General features: G+C 56.0%; 1 protein-coding gene across 2 annotated transcripts in view; it reads left to right on the top strand.

The window, feature by feature from the left end:
• The window catches only part of Pax7 (paired box 7), a 97,267-nt gene extending 81,515 nt beyond the window's left edge, over positions 1–15,752 (top strand). For both annotated transcript variants that reach the window (XM_004637675.2, XM_004637676.2), the window contains exons 8-9: positions 9,393–9,636; positions 14,675–15,752. In XM_004637675.2, coding sequence (XP_004637732.1) covers positions 9,393–9,636; positions 14,675–14,790 — 360 coding nt within the window. In that variant the 3' untranslated portion in view covers positions 14,791–15,752. The remainder of the gene's footprint in view (positions 1–9,392; positions 9,637–14,674) is intronic.
• Positions 15,753–16,906: the final 1,154 nt, after the last annotated feature.

Genomic DNA, 16,906 nt, shown 5'->3' with positions numbered 1-16,906 from the left:
CCCAGGGCTCTCCCGGCTCAGCCGCTGTGCACTCGGTGGCTCGGCCAGGAACCACCCAGCCGGCAAGGAGTGGCGTCAGCAAGCTCACCCGGTTCCTCTGCAAACTCATTAAGCTTTGAAATTGAATTTGGTCCGGGAGAGAGCTGGCTGGGCCCCGCTCCGCTGCCAAGGCTGGCTCAAGGCCTCCTTGCTCCTCCTGCCACAGAGAAAAGTGGACAAGGACAGAGCCAGCCGGGACTCAGGCCAGGGCCAGAGGCTGCAGAGGGAAGTGGAGGCCCTTGACAGATACAGGCAGGTCATCGTCAGAGAACGACGCTAGGTGCAGCCTCCAGATAGAGTGGACAGGGTGGGCCTGGCCACACAAACTGTGCATCTTGGCCAGCCGCTCCACAAGGACACTGGGCAGCCCTAACTGTGGGAGACATCATTGTACCAGAAGCCTGTACCCACCTCACTAAAAGGCTTTCCTGTGGAGCCGGCCTGGCATGGTAGTCACCCTGTAGAAGATGCTACCACAGGGATAAGAAAAGGTGCTGAGCTGGCCCTGCAGGGAGTCCCTCAGGCAGATGCTAGAAGGGACCCGACTTACTGTGTGCACCTTCTGAGTTCAAGTCCCAGCCCTGCCACTTACAACATGTGCTGACTTGGGCAGGTTACTGAGCTTCGTAGGGCTTCAGTTTCCTCTGGAGCAGTGGCTCTCCCTGAGATGCCTGGATGCCAGCCCTCTCTTAAAGGGTCCACCGGTCCCACCCCACAGCCACCTGGCACAGCGCCATCACACAGCACCCGTGAAACAGGGCTGCCTTCCGATTTCAGCAACACTAACAAGTGCTTCTTTGAACAGATGCCCATCTGGCATCGTGGGGAGGAGGGGCTGGCAGTGCTGCCTGCGCACAGTAGGTGCTTAGTACCTGGAGGCTGTGCGCATGTGTCCGTGTGAGCCTCTCCGATCCAGGGACCATTTTTGGAAGAGGAAGCAGGGGCTGGCTCATCTATCCGTTCCCCGGAAGGGACCGGCTTCTCGGGTGGCAGCAGGCCTGAGCCATCTTGGCCACAAACCCCTAACACGCTGTGATGTGTGCCAGCTTGTCTGTCCAGGTACCAGCAAGGCCTCCCTGCCACCACTCAGCCCCTGCCACGGCCAATCTGCATCCTCATCTCCCTCGATGAAGGAGCAGGGGTGGGGGACTGAGAGCCCAGGCCTCCCTGTCCTCCTTCAGAGTCAAGGAGGCCCCTTCCCTCCCCCTCCTCCCCTCCGCTTGGCCAATTAGGCCCCTGACACCTGGAGCCGCTGACAAACTGTTTCTGTCACTTGCTCTCTGTCTTTCATTAGGGCCCCTGGAGGAGGGGGAGTGGGAAGGGAGGGGGGAGGGAGATGGGATCTTTCATGCTTAGTAAGGCCAGATACATTAATTACAAAACGGCCATTTGCCGCGTGAAAGTGTGCTAATTAAATTTATGCAATCATTATCTTTAAATAGTCCTATCTTTCCCGGCGATCGGCCCCTTCCTCCGCCAACCCCGCCGCTGCTTCAAGCCATCACTCTAATCCCCCGGCCGCCATTTATCGTGCCATCAGAGATGGTCCCTGCGTCCCATGGTGCTCTACCAGCTCTGGCACCCTGGGGGCCTGGAGCTCTGGGTCCCTTCCTGGCCCCAACACCTTCCAACCCTGCGAGCCTGAAGATCTGCTTGGGGAGGGGCAGCCAGAATCTCCATCTAGTGTTTCCAGAGAGGCCTAGATGCTTGCAGATACTTGCAGAGTGACATCTTGTCAACCAGACTCTGGGAATCGCTGCGTGTGTGCGTGCTGCGTGTGTCTGAAAGAGGGAGAGAGGGACAGAGAGGCAGAGGCAGAGAATGTGAATTCCTCAGCCATTCCATCCACCACACCCATCACCCCCAACTCCAGTCTTTAGCTAAAAGCCCCCAAGGATTCCCTGGGTGAGGAGGGGACTCTGAAATCCTTCTAGTTGGCGGGGGCTTTTGATCCCCCAACCCATGGAGGGCTTTTGATCCCCCAACCTATGGAGGTCTAAGCTATACCCCAGGCCTTTTAAATATTTTTTAACATATTTGGTACAGGTCCTCCTGTTTGCAGCCTCTCCAGCACTGGGATTACCGGCGTGCGCCACCATAGTTGGACTCAGGGTCCAGCACAGCATGTGGTGCCAGGGATTGAACCCCAGTCCATGCACTTGCTAAAGCAGGTGCTTAGTCCACTGAACTATCTTGCTGGCCCTTTCAGCCCTTTTTTAAATTTTATTTTGAGAAAGAAGCTTGCTAAATTGCCCAGGCTGGGCTCAAATTTGGCCTTTTCCTGTCTCAGCCTCCTGAGTAGCTAGAATTATAGCATACACCACCACAACTGGCTTGTCTACTTCACTTTTCTCCAACCAATTGTATACAAGCCTTGTGCTGGGGATTAGAAGGTAAATTGCATCATTACTTCATGCTTACTCAGCCAGGGTTTGCTGACCACCTGCTATGCGCCAGGCAAGAGGAATAAGATGCCAAGTCTACCCTGTCCCAATCCAGGGGTGTTAGGGCCACAGGAGAACGTGGGGATGTTGAGCAGGTGGGTATTTGTGTGCCCAAGTGGGCAATAGCATGTGGCGGGAGGGGCAGGGTCAACCTGGGAGGCCCTTACCGAAGCTTTACCTGGTGCCCTTCCACTGTGACACTCACAAATGGTGCCTCCCACCTTGGCTCCTCCTCTCCCCTTTACTCCAGCCGAGGATTGTGAGTCATCCAGATTTTGCTGCACACAGACTGGAGAAAGGCAAAAGAGGCCCTAGTGAGGTTGAGGTGGAGCGCCCTCATCCGGCCGGCAGTGGAAGGTCAGCAGTCTTGAACTGGACTTGTGTCCTCACACGTACACACAGTCCTTACACACATACACAGTCAGTATTTGTGTGCACCTCCAGTAGTCCCATCTGCACGGATACATACACACAGCCTGTGGCCTCATACACAACACGTACACATACATGTGCATGCATGCATACTCATGCACGTGTGTTGCAGCGCTCTCGTGCATGGTATCCCATGTTTGCACACACACTGAGCTCACAGCCATTTCAAAGAGGTTCAGGGCAAGAGCCTTAGGCTAGAAGCCAGGATCAAGGGTTCTTACTCCAATCCTGCCTTGGGTTCCTTGGGTCATTCCAGGCAAGCCTGAACCTCAGTGTTCTCATCTGCAAAGTGGAGGAGTAACAGTGTTTCATAGGACAGCTCCAGGTTGAAAGGGAATTACTTTACAAACTGCCATGTGCCGCTTGGCATGGTGGCGCATGCCTGTAATCCCAGCCTTCTGGATGCGGAGGCAGCAGGATGAACCACATCATGAGACCCTCCCTGTCACAAAATACCCGCCAAACATACAAACTGTAGGTGCCATATTTCTGCAGGAGAGTGGTGGCAGCCTTTGAGGAGGTCTAGGAGCTGACAAAAGAGAGCTGAGTGCAGGGGTTGGGGTGCTTGCAGGACCCTGGGTGAGGCCATGGAGGAAGTGGGGGTGAGGGCCATAAACAGGGAGGGCCTTTGGGGAGGGGGCAGAGGACCTGCAGGAAATCCTGTTTGGAAGCTTCCAGTCAGCACCCGAAGCCCATTACTGCTGTCCACAGGGGGCAGGGGGAGGAGAGGGGCAGATCCTCTTAGTGGAGAGCAGAGAGGGAGGAGGGGTGCGCAGAGGTGGCCGGTTGCCTGGGTGGGTGATTTCAAGCTCACACTAATCCCAGCATAGAGCTGGGACAGGCAGGCGACTGGTGGAGTGTGCATGGGTGTGCACATGTGTGCATGGGTGTGCCTGGTCGGAGGTGAAAGATGTGCATCTGGGTGTTCCCCGGGGGTGGCAGAAGGGAAGTAGAGCCGCGCAGGCTTGTATTAGCGAGCCGGCGAGCGTGTCAGTGTGAGGCTCTTGTGGGCGTGTGTGTGTGTGTGTGTGTGTGTGTGTGTGTGTGTAGCAGTCACAGTCATGCTTTGGGAGCTGCGGTCTCATACTTGGGAGCCCTCCTATCACCTGAGCCCTGTGGTGCGGCCCTGTCCCTCCTCTCCACCCTCAGCCTGCCAGGACACAGAGACGGACTCCAGCCCTTAGGAACCAGGCTCAACTGTGAGCGGGGCTGTGCTGAATTGCCTCTGCCCCAGCCCAGGATCACACACCCCGTAGTCTGAGGAGGGTTCTTGCTGCACGGACAGATTTTCGTGCAGCTAGAACAAACACTGCGTTCTGCGCACCCTCCTCAGGAGCAGGGTGCAGCTGAGAAGACCGCTCTCACATTGCTTCAGGAAGTTGGGGTGAATCAGCAAATGAATCTAAGCAGGGGGCTCATGGAAGTGACACACACCTGCTGCCTTTCCGGGTTGGGCTCCAGCTTGGAAGCCAGGGGCAGGACTTTTCCGAGGATCCAGCAGTGCTTCTCTCAGATGGTGCCCACTGGAGGCTGGCTCCTGGGGCAGAAGAACTGAGTAAGGGCCTGACCCTGATCCAGAGGGGATCCTGCAGTCCGTTCTTCAGTAGCCATCCCCATCTCAGGATGGTAGCCACCCCGTCATCTACCTCTCCTCATCTCTTCAGCAGCAAGCCAAGGGGAAGAGGCATTGGGGAAGGGCAGTTGGGGGCCAGGCCCTGTCTTTTTTTTTGGTGGTACCTGGGGTCAAACTCAGGACACTGCACTTGCCAGGCAGGCACTTATGCCACTGATCTATATCCCCAGCCCTATGCCCTGTCTTAAACCTCTCCACTCACTTGCTCCTTCAGTCCTTATAGTGATCCTATAGGTAGCTACAATTCCTACTGAACAGATGAGAAGACTGAGGCCCAAGAGGCTTAAGAGACTGCCCAGCCTGACAGCCACAGAGTGCTGATGCTGGGGAAGAAATTCAACCCCCAGGCTGCAGGAAGCCCCCGGACATAGCGCTGATCAGCAGCTGGGGTCCACATCGAAATTGCCATCCCTCAGAACTCCCCGTCTGGTCATGTGGAAGTGGGGCTCCCTGATCTGATTCTGACCCACCCATCTCCAGCTCCCACCTCCCTGACCTCTCCAGTCCCTGACTCCTGCGCCTCCCTCTCCCCTGCGCCTCCCTCTCCGCTGCACCCTGCCATGGCCCCTGCCCACCCATCGGACCCTGCCGAGGAGCCCGGATGATGGGATGGCCCCTGTAATTGCAGCCGCGCTCCCCAAGCCGCGTTTGGTTATCACAGAGGGTGCAGACCTCGCTGCTCAGCCTCCTCTGTCCCAGGCCCTCGGGGCCAGCTCAAGAACGGAGGGAATTAATTACATTCCCATCCCCTTCTTTTAAAGTAGGGGAGCGCAGGCGCTTCCCGGGGAGGGGGTGGGTGAGCAGAGGCTGTGGAAGGGGGCCCCCACCCCCAAAACCAGCAAGCTTCTCCCCAGGGGCGGAAGGGAGGGTGAGGCTGGCCCCTTATTGATTTAGTCTGGTCCAGGCTGGGACTGATTTGGAGCAGGAGAGGAAAGGGGGGCATTTGCAGGGTGGGGATGGGTAGGGGGGCGGAAGGGACGGCTGTCACTCAGACTGACGGACAGCCCTGAGATTTGCCTTCAGATAAAACCTTACAGATGTGGAGGTCGGTATTGATTTTGAGTTAGTAACGGTAACGTACCAAGAAGTAATACATTAGTGAAAGCAAGGTCACCGGGAAAACGTAAAACCCACCCGGGGAGCGGGAGAGGCCTCGGCATTCTTGAGGGGAACGGATCACCGCATCAGGCGGGGGCTTCCTCAAGTTCAAAAGTTTGCAGGCCCCAGACCCGGCTGGGCCCTTCGCTGTGGGCAGTTGTTTCCTGCTTCTGTGGGCAAAGTGGCAGGCTGGGAGGGGGCCACGCGGGCCTCAGGGGTGCCCGCCCCTGCTTCCTGGGGGGATTTGGAGGGAGGCGCTGTGGGGGACCTGGGAGACCTGGTGCTGATCTCAGCTCTGCCGCTTCCTGGCTGGATGAGCTGCTGTAATTTCCTGGTGCCTCAGTTTCCCCATCTGCAGAATGGGAATAACAGTAACCCCTTAGCCCGAGAAGCCACTGGGGTAAACAGAGTATGGCACAGGCAGGGTGTCCCCCTCTGCCTCTCTTCATCTGGGTGCCTGTCTGTGAGCTTGGAAGCTGCTCCGCTGGAGACGAGTGGGATGACACGGAAGCCCTTTGATCTGAGAGCCTGCAGGGACTCTGGGAGAGACTGGGCCAACACCACAGCCCATATTCGCACCTACCCCAGATGTGGATTTGATTTGCTGTTCCAGGGCAAATCTCATCGAGCAAATCCCATTACAGGCAAAGCTCCCTGGGCCCACGCTGTTTCTGAGCTGTCACCTAACTGCCAGGGTCCAAGGCCTCTGAGCCCAGGGCACTGTGCAGGCTCAGTCTGACAAATGCCTGGAGGGTGCCTGGCAGCTCCCACAACTTCTCTCCTGGGAGCTGATCTTCTTGCTGTGGCTCAAACCCACGGGGTGTGTTCCTGCCCCAGGGCCTTTGCACATGCAGATTTCCCTGCCTGCAGGCTCTTCTGCTGTGGCTTCCCAAGGCCAGTTGTTTACACTTGCTGGGGATCACTTTTTTGGGCCTCACCTGACCCCGCCTACCCACTCACCATGCCCTTTTATTTTCCCTCTATATTATCTATCAGAACCAGAAGTTGTGCTGTTCATCTGTTCCCTTGTTTGTCATCGGTTTCTTCCCTGAGACGGGCAACTCTTGAGGGGCACGGAATTGGAATCCTCAGTGCTGGGTCCCCGTGTTTAGCGTCTGGCACATAATAAGTGCTCAGTAAACGTTTGCTGCAGGAATTCAGCAGAGCTTTGCCGAGCGTCTGTACACAGTGGGCATGATTCAGGCACCAGGCCAGCAGCATTGGACAGACCACGCCGTCCTTCCCTCAGAGTTCACTGTCCGGCGTATGTGGAGCCCGGCACAGAGTACCACTCCACAGAATGTTTGTTGAATGCGTAACTGAATGGATGAAAAGTCTCCTTAGGAAATGCCAGGTTGTTTGTTATAGTTGGAGCGTGAAATGCGGCCTAGAAAAGAATAAGGGGAGCTGGGCCAGGCGGGCAAAGGGCAGGCCACAGGCAGCCTTGCTGAGTGGTGCTGAGGAGCCAGGGTTAGCTCTTGATTAATGGGGTAGGTGTGTTGCAGTGGATCAGTACTGGGTCTGTGCATAGCACCCAGCCTGCCTGGAAGCACCCTTATCCCCTTCTTGGACCATTCTGGTGCGGCATCTCGGGGTGGTGTGCGGGGTCAAACTGAATCTCCACAGAGTGGCAGCTTCTTCCTCTGTGTGTTAGGGCCCAGGCCTCCTTTGCGGGGAGCAGCTGTGTGTTTGTGGGGTAGGACGAGCGATGGGTCCTGATCCCAGGTGAGATCACCTGGGATCCACTGAGGTGGAAAGAGGACTCTAACCTGGGAACCCAGCACACGACCTAGTGAGAGAGCAGAAGTTCCTCAGTTTACCCTGAGATCCTCGGCTCCCCTTGCAGTTGCTCAGGCTGGGAAGAGCCCATCTTGATGGCCAGAAGCCAGGGTCGCCGCCCTATGTCCAACACTCCCCCACAGCCACCCCAGCATCCTGCTGTTGACCCTGCTATGACAGAGATCTCAAGGGCGGAGAGCAAGTTGGGAAGATAATGTGACGTTGCCCACAGTGGCCAGACGCTGCGGGCCTGGCTTCTGCCTCTTTTTCTCTTCTGTAATCTTCCATCTTGGGGCAAGGCGATGGGCACAGCCCATCCCGTCCCTCATTCCTCACCTCGCTACAGTGGCCCCTGAGTGAGCTGCCATCCCTGGGGTGAGACCCTGCAAAAGGTTCGCAGGCATTGGTTGCGTATTGGAGTCAGTCCTGATGTTTCCCTGGCAGGCTGCAGTGGGTGAACCCGGCTCCCACATGTATGCTGTGAGAACTGGACCTCAGTTGTCTCCATCTGAGAGATGGGCATCCTGCAGTCAAGGCTAAGTTGCTGAGCCAGGCTCCCCGCACAGCCTACCCCACCCAGGCGGCACCTGTCCCCAGCCACCCTCTGAGTCGGGGCCCATTCTCTTCCCCTCTTAGTCACAGACGCCTGGGGACACCCTTCACTGTCATGCAGCTATGAAGTGTCACACAGCTCCCATCTCCGCCCACCCCTGTGACTTGGCCTGGGTGCCCCTGCAGGACACATCCATGCGGAAAGGTCAACAACTTCAGAGGGACCTGGTGGGTACCCTCTGTGGTACCCTCAGCCTGTGCTCTCAGGTACAAGGGTGGGGGCATTGGCTGGCATCGCCAGGCGGTCTCCAGGGCCCTAGGCCCTGTAGGCCAGCTCCAGAAGGACCCACCTCTCCCAGCCTCCTCCGTCATCCCCCCAGGGCTGCTGCCCACTCTGCCTGTCATTACTCTTGTGTTCTGAGGCCTTTGGTGCCTGTTCCAATGAGACTCAGGCTTTTCTCTGCCCCACCCTGCCTCTTTCTCTCTGAAATCCTCCAGTGCTCAGCTTGAAGCCTGGGGCTAGAGTTAACCACTGATGCCTGTTTGTTGGATGAATAAAGTGAAAACCCTGCTACCCTGATACCAGGTTCTCTAGTTTCTAGAGACAGGCCCCACGTGTCAGTTGAAGATGCCACCTCTAGTGATGGACTTTATTTGCCCAAACTGGGCCACACAGGGCGGGGGTGATGGTCACACACATGAGGGAGCTGGCAGAACCAAAGCATGTCTGGGGAGCTTTTACAAAAGCATTGACTGTGTCCTTTGGGGTGGCTGAGGCAGAAGCTCAAAGCCCAGAGAAGTTGATTGGGGCAGGGCTGTAGCACAGGAAAGGAGGTGGAGCCAGGCAGCTGAGGCCGACTCTTGTGTTTATGTCGGAAGATGGGCTCTCCCTGGTCCATCAGGGGAAAATCAGCTCCCTGCCTGATGGGAGAGACTCGGCCTAGTTAGTTCAGCGCAAGTACACCTGCATGCATGTGTGCACTCGTGCCCACACTGACTTGGCAGCCAGCTTCCTTCTAGTTCATTCATGCCCATGTGCATCCATGCATGCATTACCCATTCATCAGTAGCAGGCACAGAGCGCCCCTTGTCCAGCTAGTTCATTCATGCCCACATGCATGCGTGCATTCTTTCATGTATTTGCTCTTTGACTCAGCAGCAGGTACCTGGGGGCACACAGAGCTGCCCTTAGAGCTCTCTGTGGAGGGAGACCCTACCCTCAGGGTGCAGGCATGATAACCACTAATGACTAGCAATGACCACAGCCATGGGGTGTCACAAATCAGGTAAACTGAGGTCCCGGGTGCTGCGGGGACCCCAAGGGAGCCACCCCAGCAGAAGGCTGTCTGGTCCTCGATTGCGCTGGCATCTCAGGGCCTGTCCCCTGGGCAGGGCACTTACCATCTCTCCTGCAGGTTATGAGCATCTTGAGCAACCCCAGCGCGGTGCCGCCACAGCCGCAGGCTGACTTCTCCATCTCCCCTCTGCATGGCGGCCTGGACTCCGCCTCCTCGATCTCGGCCAGCTGCCAGCGGGCCGACTCCATCAAGTCGGGAGACAGCCTGCCTACATCCCAGTCCTACTGCCCGCCCACCTACAGCACCACCGGCTACAGCGTGGACCCCGTGGCTGGCTACCAGTACGGCCAGTACGGCCAGAGTGAGTGCCCCCTCCCCCCTCCTCCCTGCCCCTAATCCAAAGGCCTCTTACTATTGCTGTAGGCCCAGTGGCGCCAGGAGGTGTGTCTGGGAAGTGGGCCCATTTCCCAGGTGGAAACTGAGGTCCACCAAGAGGACAGAGTTGACCTCAGATGAATCTGAGCTGGGCATCATACCCAGATGACCTGACCAGGGCCTGGTGGGTACCCTTAGGCTCCTATAAAAATAGAATTGGGGTCACAGGTGCCATTTAGCATTTTATAGTTGCCACATTTTGAAACAAGAACAACTGGAGTTTTTACTAAAATTTTATTTAATCCAGTATATCCAAAAGGTGATCACCTCAACACGTAATTCACATAAAATTACCACACTAGCCTGTGTACTCTCTTTCACACCGCCTCTGACGTCCCGCCTGTGTCTTACCCGCCCAACCCATTCTAATTCAGACAGTAAGTGTTCATCAGAAGTACTGGATCGGTATTTAAATTTCATACAGTTTATAATTGAGGACGTGAATTGGCACACCAAAGTTGTTCCAAATAGACTTGTAAGTTTTCCAACCATGAAATAACTAAATTGGAGATCAGTTTTAAAATTTAAATTAGATGAAGCTAAATAAACAGCTGCCTTGGGGCTCCCTGATTGGGCGAGGTGCAGGTCAGGTACTTGGTAGCCACTGCAGTGGGTGGCGCCCTGGGCACAGCCCAGTGATTCGGCCCTGTCCTTCACATCTGCCCCGGTGTGAAGGGAAGATGTGTGTGGTGCTGTCTCCTCAGCCTCAGTTTCCCAGACTGCTGTTGCCTCCCATGCTCACCCAACTGCTGTCCTCCTAACACCTGGCCTTGATTCGGGGGCAGCAGATACTCAGCACAGAGGCTGACGAGGCTGGCCGGGTCAGCAGCCAGGTGGCCCCAGACAGGACAGGGAGCCAGAGGTCAGCAGGCTCCCTCCCACCCCATCTCCCAGCGGAGGCCTCACCTGCTGGTGTCAAACTAATCAGAAGTGGGCGGTAGTGCTGCCTCCCTGCCGGAGGGCGTCCTCCTTCGCCAGCAGCCTGGCCCAGCCTCACTGACCTCTGTCCCTGTGCCCCCCTGACCTACTCCTCCTCCCCTGGCCTTGGCCTCCATGGCTAAATGAGGGCCAGCTGTGTCGGCCTGCACCTCCCAGCTGTGTTCACAGACCCTTTCTGTGTGTACGTGCACATTTGTATGTGAGTGTGAATATGTGTGTGGGGATGAGCTACGATTCATGTGGTCATCTGAGTGTGCTGTGTGCACGTGATGGGTCTGGGCATCCTGCCAGACATATAGGTTGCACACGTGCATGTATTTGTGTGATGAGCACGCACATGGGTATATTGCATGTGATTCTCACACATGCCTACATTCATTGTCATTCACACAGAAGCACACATGAACACATACATGTAGTAACATGCATGTGCTCAAGTTTGCATGCAGGGGTTCACTTAGAGTGGAGCATGTTTATGTACTTTCTGTGTTTGGTATATGTGCCCACATGTCCCATGTACACATGTAGAGTAAGCATGCATAGACATGTATGCATGTGCAGATAGGTCCAGTGCTATGCTCCTGCGTGTGGGTGTACATACAGGTGTGCACATGTGCCTGATGTGTCTGGACTCGTGAGCTTGGATGTGTGCCCGGGTGTGCCATACACATCAGGATCTGCCCGTGTGGCATGGCTGTGTGTGTGCATGGGGCCCGCGAGCAGGGTGCATTTGTGTGTGCAAGAGTCCCCGAGGTACCCAGCTACCCCCTGACCCTGCGCATGTTCCCAGCTCTAAGCGGGACACACATGCTCTTGATAAAGATTTGAGAACGGTGCAGTGGCAGCACGACCAGCCCCAGGCAGGCGTTAGTCACACCCAGAGCCTGCACGGTGCTCCAGGGGCGCCTGCCCAATTCGGAAATAAAATTAACCCCAAAGTCAGCATGGGGGCGGTGGGGGAGGGGATCAAAAGAGAAGGGGCCCAGGAGGCTAGAAAGGAGTTCCTGCTCCCCTTGGCCAGGAAAGCTGGCAGGGAAGGCCTCCCCTCCTCCCTCAGCCTCCCTCCTCCTCTCCTCACCCCACCCTCACTTCTCTTCCTCCTCTTCTCTCTCCTTTCTCCTCCTCCTGTGTGTGCCCAGCTCCTGTAGGGCCACCTCCTCCAGCACTACCCCAGAAGAGGCCCCGCAAGGACCCCACCACAAGGAGGCTGTGGGGCTGGTGGGACTGGCTGCGGCTCAGCCACCGCTTTAGTCGTGCGCTTTCCTCTGCCAGCCTCAGTCTCTCTGGCAGGGAAATGGGTCCAAGAATGAGACTCCTTGCCCCCAAGTTTTTCCAGTGCCCCATGCCCCTCACCTTTGACAATTAGAGCAACCCAGGGACAGATACATCATATCCCCATTAACCTCTTGCTACCCTGAGACCATGGGCCACTGACTGCGTGTGTGCCCAGGTTCCTACAGGGTACACGAAGAGTCCCATGTCCCAGGCTTCCCCTCTTGTATGTGGCCGGGCTCAGCTGTAACCTGTTCACCTCTGGCCTGGGTGTGACTCGGCCCATGGGACACTGGCTGAAATGCACCTTTTTCATTCACTGACACACAGGGATCCCAAATCTGAGCACTCAGGCAACATGTAGACCGAGGAAGGAGTTGCGCCTGCTGGGGGCCTGACATTCCCTGCTCAGCCACCCTGGGCTGTGCGTGGCCCTCCCCCTCACAGGTGACAGTGGCATTGCAGAGGTTGCAGTGGTGGAAGCCAGCACTGGCCCCAGGAGGGCACCTCTGTGCCATGCTTGGAGGGCACCAAAACTCCAGCACAGGGGAGCTCTCCTCCTCCTCCTCCTCCTCCTCCTCTTCCTCCTCCTCTTCTTCCTCCTGTTCCTCCTCTTCCTCCTTTTCCTGAGCCTCTCGCCTCCAGGGACACCTGCTCACCTCCTTTTCCTGCTCCGGCCATTGTCCATCCGTCTGTCTCTTCCTGCCCCTGGAGCGGGTGGGGCCAGGGGACCAGGGATGGGCCACTCGGCAGATTAATATGGCCCTGGTGTTCCCAGAGGCCAGGGCCACACTAATGATGGGGCTGATAGAACGCAGAAGTGTGAAAAGAATTTTAATAGATCTGACAAGTCTAATAAGAATTTGTGGCTAGAAGGGTCCTCCTCTGGGGCCGCCGGCTGACGAGGCGCTGACGGCTGCGATTTGTTTACTGGTTGGCACCGTGGCCACAGCTCCTGCCAACTCCTGATTAATCTAATTTGAGACGTTTAGAGCCCAGGCGCGGGGCGAGAGGCAGAGGAGGGGATGCACGGAGAGACAGCGAAGGGTAGGGCCGCTGACAGAGGCCCGGAAGAGGAGCCCTCGGGCTCCACCCCAAGGCAAGGCAGGCTCTGCAGCCCTCGAGTGCCCTTGAAGTTGACTGGGCCATCAGTAAAGTTTAGTGTCCTGGTGTTTCCTGGGCCCTGTGGACAGGGCCCAGGCAAGCTCCTGCCATGTGCTGGGGCTGGGGTTTGAACAGAGGTCCTCAGAAAAACCCCCTGGCTCCCTCAAATCGCCTACCTGGCTTGCCCCTCAGGTCACACCCGCACATCCTGCTCCACCCACTTGGCCCAGGCAGGACCCTCTAAGCTTGGGGCCTTCTAACCTCTAACACGGGAGGCATGTGACAGCCCGTGGTGACTCCTAGCACAGTGCTCTTCTCCTTGCTCTCCCCTCTGGATCCATGCAGTCCCAGGAGGGTGGGTTGGCCATAGCTGTTCCTCAAGAAACCATGCCACAAGCTAGCCAGGTCTCTGCGTTGGTACTGATTTTGGCTGTAGCCATCACTAGAGCAGTCAGAACAGGACTCCTGTCCCTGCAGGCCAGAGCTCATGCCTGCCCCTGCACAGGCACTTCCCCTGCTCTCATGTTCAGGGAGGTAGGCGGGGCTCACACAAGCCTGGGAAGACACTTGAGTACTGGTTTTGTGTGAATGTCCATGCACACGCCATTACTGCTGCATGGAGACTCTTTGTTTCTCTCTCTCTCTCTCTCTCTCTCTCTCTCTCTCTCTCTCTCTTTCTCTCCCCCACACTTGTGTACCACACACATACCCACAAAATCTGCTTTGGCTTTTGTGCAAGGGTCTTGCTTTGCCTAACCCATGAGCTGTGCTCAGGATCTACAGAAGGCAAAAGGAAGCACAAGGACTTTTGCCCTCTTACGGAAACTCAGCAGGACTCAACGGGCCATCACTCATAGCCAGGAGGGCTTTTGGGAAGGGGGAGTAAGTCTTCACTTAGCACTGTGGACACCCATCTCTGCTTCCCTGAGCACCTACAAGAGAGGCAGGCAGGTAATAAATGCTAAGTAAATATTTGCTGAGTGGCAGAGAGGAAGTGAGAGAACTACATGAAGAGATGAAAGGAAGGAAGCAAGCAATGAAAAGAGAGTGAGGAGGGAAGGAAGGAGGGGAAAAGGAATGGTGGTTAGAATAATGGATGGATAGAAACATGGATGGGGCCTGGATGATGGGTGCTAAGAAGAAGAGATGGATAAATGAGCTGAAGGATGGATGGATGGATGGATGGATGGATGGATGGATGGATGGGTGGATAGAGAGATGGATAGGTGTGTGGATGACTAGAAGAATGGATGGGTGGATGACTAGATTGGATGGAGGGATGGGTGGGTGGATGATGGATGTATGGATGGAGACATGGATAGGTGAGTGGATGGATGGATGGATGGATGGATGGATGGATGGATGGATGGAGAGATGGATAGGTGGGTGGAGGATGGATGGATGACCAGAAGGATGGATGAATGGATGATGGGTGAACAAGTAAGTGGCTAGAAGAACAGATGGACAGAAAGATGGATGGATGACGTATTCATGGAATGATGGATGGGTGGCTAGAAGAACAGAGAACAGAAGGGTGGATATATGTATAAAAGGACAGATGAATGTGTGGATGGATGCATGGTTAAAAGGTAAAAACAGACCAAATGCACTTCAGTTTCTAGGAGTTTTTCTTTCTCTGTCTTTTCTAGCTGCTGTTGATTACCTGGCCAAAAACGTGAGCCTCTCCACACAGCGTCGCATGAAGCTCGGGGAGCACTCCACTGTGCTGGGACTCCTGCCTGTGGAAACTGGCCAGGCTTACTAGGGTCCCTGGGGCGACTTGCCCCAGCCCCAGCCCAAGCCCCAGCCCAACCCTTCCTGACCTGTGAGCCTCCCCACCTCAGCCTGCTCATCCCCGGGATCCCAGGAGGCCAGGAAAGAAACCCATCCCTTCTCAGTGGCAGCCCTCTGGAGATGGCACAGCCAGTCTGCCATCGACCTGTGGTTAGGGACTCTGCGTGGCCCCTGTGGCTTCTGCCCCCTTCCTTCCCAGGTAGTTCTCAGTCAGTTCACAGCGCTTCCCACGCAAACCTACCAGGGAGGCCATGCCATCTCAGGAGGCAAAGTCACCCCCTGAGTAGGGCACCTCACACCCAGAGAAGATAGTGGCTGAGACAAGGTCCCAGAGCCCTGTGGCCCTGGGTCCTGGGTGTGTGCTGGCTGGAAGAGTGGTGAAGCTCAGGGTAGCTCTCTGCTGGAGTGCTGGGAGCCCTCTGCAAGGTGAGCCTTGGCTGAGCCCTAGAGCCACAGCCTCTTGCCCTGCGGGATGCTGGGACTCTAGAGAAGAGACCTAAGGTTTTCCCAGGGGGTGGGCAGGTTAGCAGTCACAACTCCACCTGGGAATTTGGGGGACTCCACAACCTTCCCCATACATCCTTGTTGGGAAGTGGTTGGGCCATGTGGGGGTCAGGCCGTGTGGGGGTGGGGCCTGTGGGCGGGGTGCTGGTGCAGGGTACCAGGACTCTGCTCAGGCTTCTCAGAGGAAGCCCAATTCCAGACTTGCCCACCACATGCAGAGACTTGGGAGCCCAGACACCATTGTGTCTCTTTAGCTGGGAAAGATGAGTAGGAAGGGGCAATCTTGGGGTTGCAGGAGGAAGAGGTGTGCTCAGAGGGGCTTTTATGTGCTTGTGGGTGGCCAGCCCTTGAGACCAAAGGTTCAGCTCTCGACCTTCCAGTTCTCAGCCCTGGAATTAACATTCTGCACACAGCCTCCAACAGACACCAAGCCCCATACCCTGGGAAGGGACCGTCATCTCCCCACCAGTCCCTTGATGCTGCTGAAGTGCAGAGAGCTTCCTCTGGAGCTCTGGAGGAGGCTTCTTGGACCTGCAGATCGACTAACTACATCCCCTTAGCATTTTGGTGGGAGTATGTCCCTGTCCTTCCCAGAGTGATATCTTTTCAAGCTTGACTCACTTGGCCAAGAGGCCTCCATCTCCTGCATGGGCATAGTTGAGCAGGGTATACACAGCCAAGTTTCAAGCCACCAACCCTGGACAGAGGAAGATGCCAAAGGTCGTAGAGGAGAGTGGAAAGGTACCTTCCCTAACCACCCAGTGGCTTCCTCAAGTGCCACTCTCTTTAGAGCTGGGACTTGTGGGGGACATTTCAAGCCCTCCGTCCTTCTCCCTTGGAACACTTCACCTGTTAAAATTGTATTCATCTTCACCTTCACAATCCTACCACCTATGCGCGGATCACCTTTACAAGTGCTGCTGGTTACAGGACCTTGTAAGGGAGACAGCCCTGAATCCACAAACACGGGACCCCATTACTTGTCTCCAGCTGAGCCCATAAGGCCTCCCCTCTGCTCGGTCCATGCTGCTAGCCCTCAGCCAGCAAGACATTCCTACAGGAAAGGGCACTGCCTTGGAAGCTAATCTAGATCTTTTCCTCTTGGCAAGATGCTTAGTACATCTCCAAGGATGTCAGCTGTGGGACAAGAGCTCACCCGTTTCCCGTCAGACCTAGTCACATCAAGCCGATCTCAGGTTAGGAAGAGGCTGGCTTGTGTCTTAATCATTAAGGGAAACCTATTAATAACTAGGGACAAATAGACTGTGTAGCAGTGGTGGGCAGCCAGACAGGTGTAGCCTGTCAAGGGCAGTCAGATTTTCAACTGGAGCATCCAGTGTAAGAGACTGGTTTCTTCAAGCTCTGGACAGAAGAGGAGAGCACGTTGTTCCCTTGGAGATTTAGTCCATGCTTTTGTAGCTGTTGGAGCCAAAAGGCAGCTCTTGCAGAAGACCAGCCACATCCTCATCCACATTCCTTGAATGTCACTTCTCCCCCTGGAGACTTGGCTCTGGATACGCCTGAGTCTCTTTCTGCCCTCTGTGGCTCAGGAGCGGGGACCTCAGGCAGGCGACACCAAAACT

This window comes from Octodon degus, unplaced genomic scaffold (genome assembly GCF_000260255.1).
Source record: "Octodon degus isolate 3935 unplaced genomic scaffold, OctDeg1.0 scaffold00092, whole genome shotgun sequence".
Classification (NCBI taxonomy): domain Eukaryota; kingdom Metazoa; phylum Chordata; class Mammalia; order Rodentia; family Octodontidae; genus Octodon; species Octodon degus.
The sequence above is the reverse complement of the archived record's forward strand: the minus strand, read 5'-3'. Positions and strand labels throughout refer to the sequence as shown.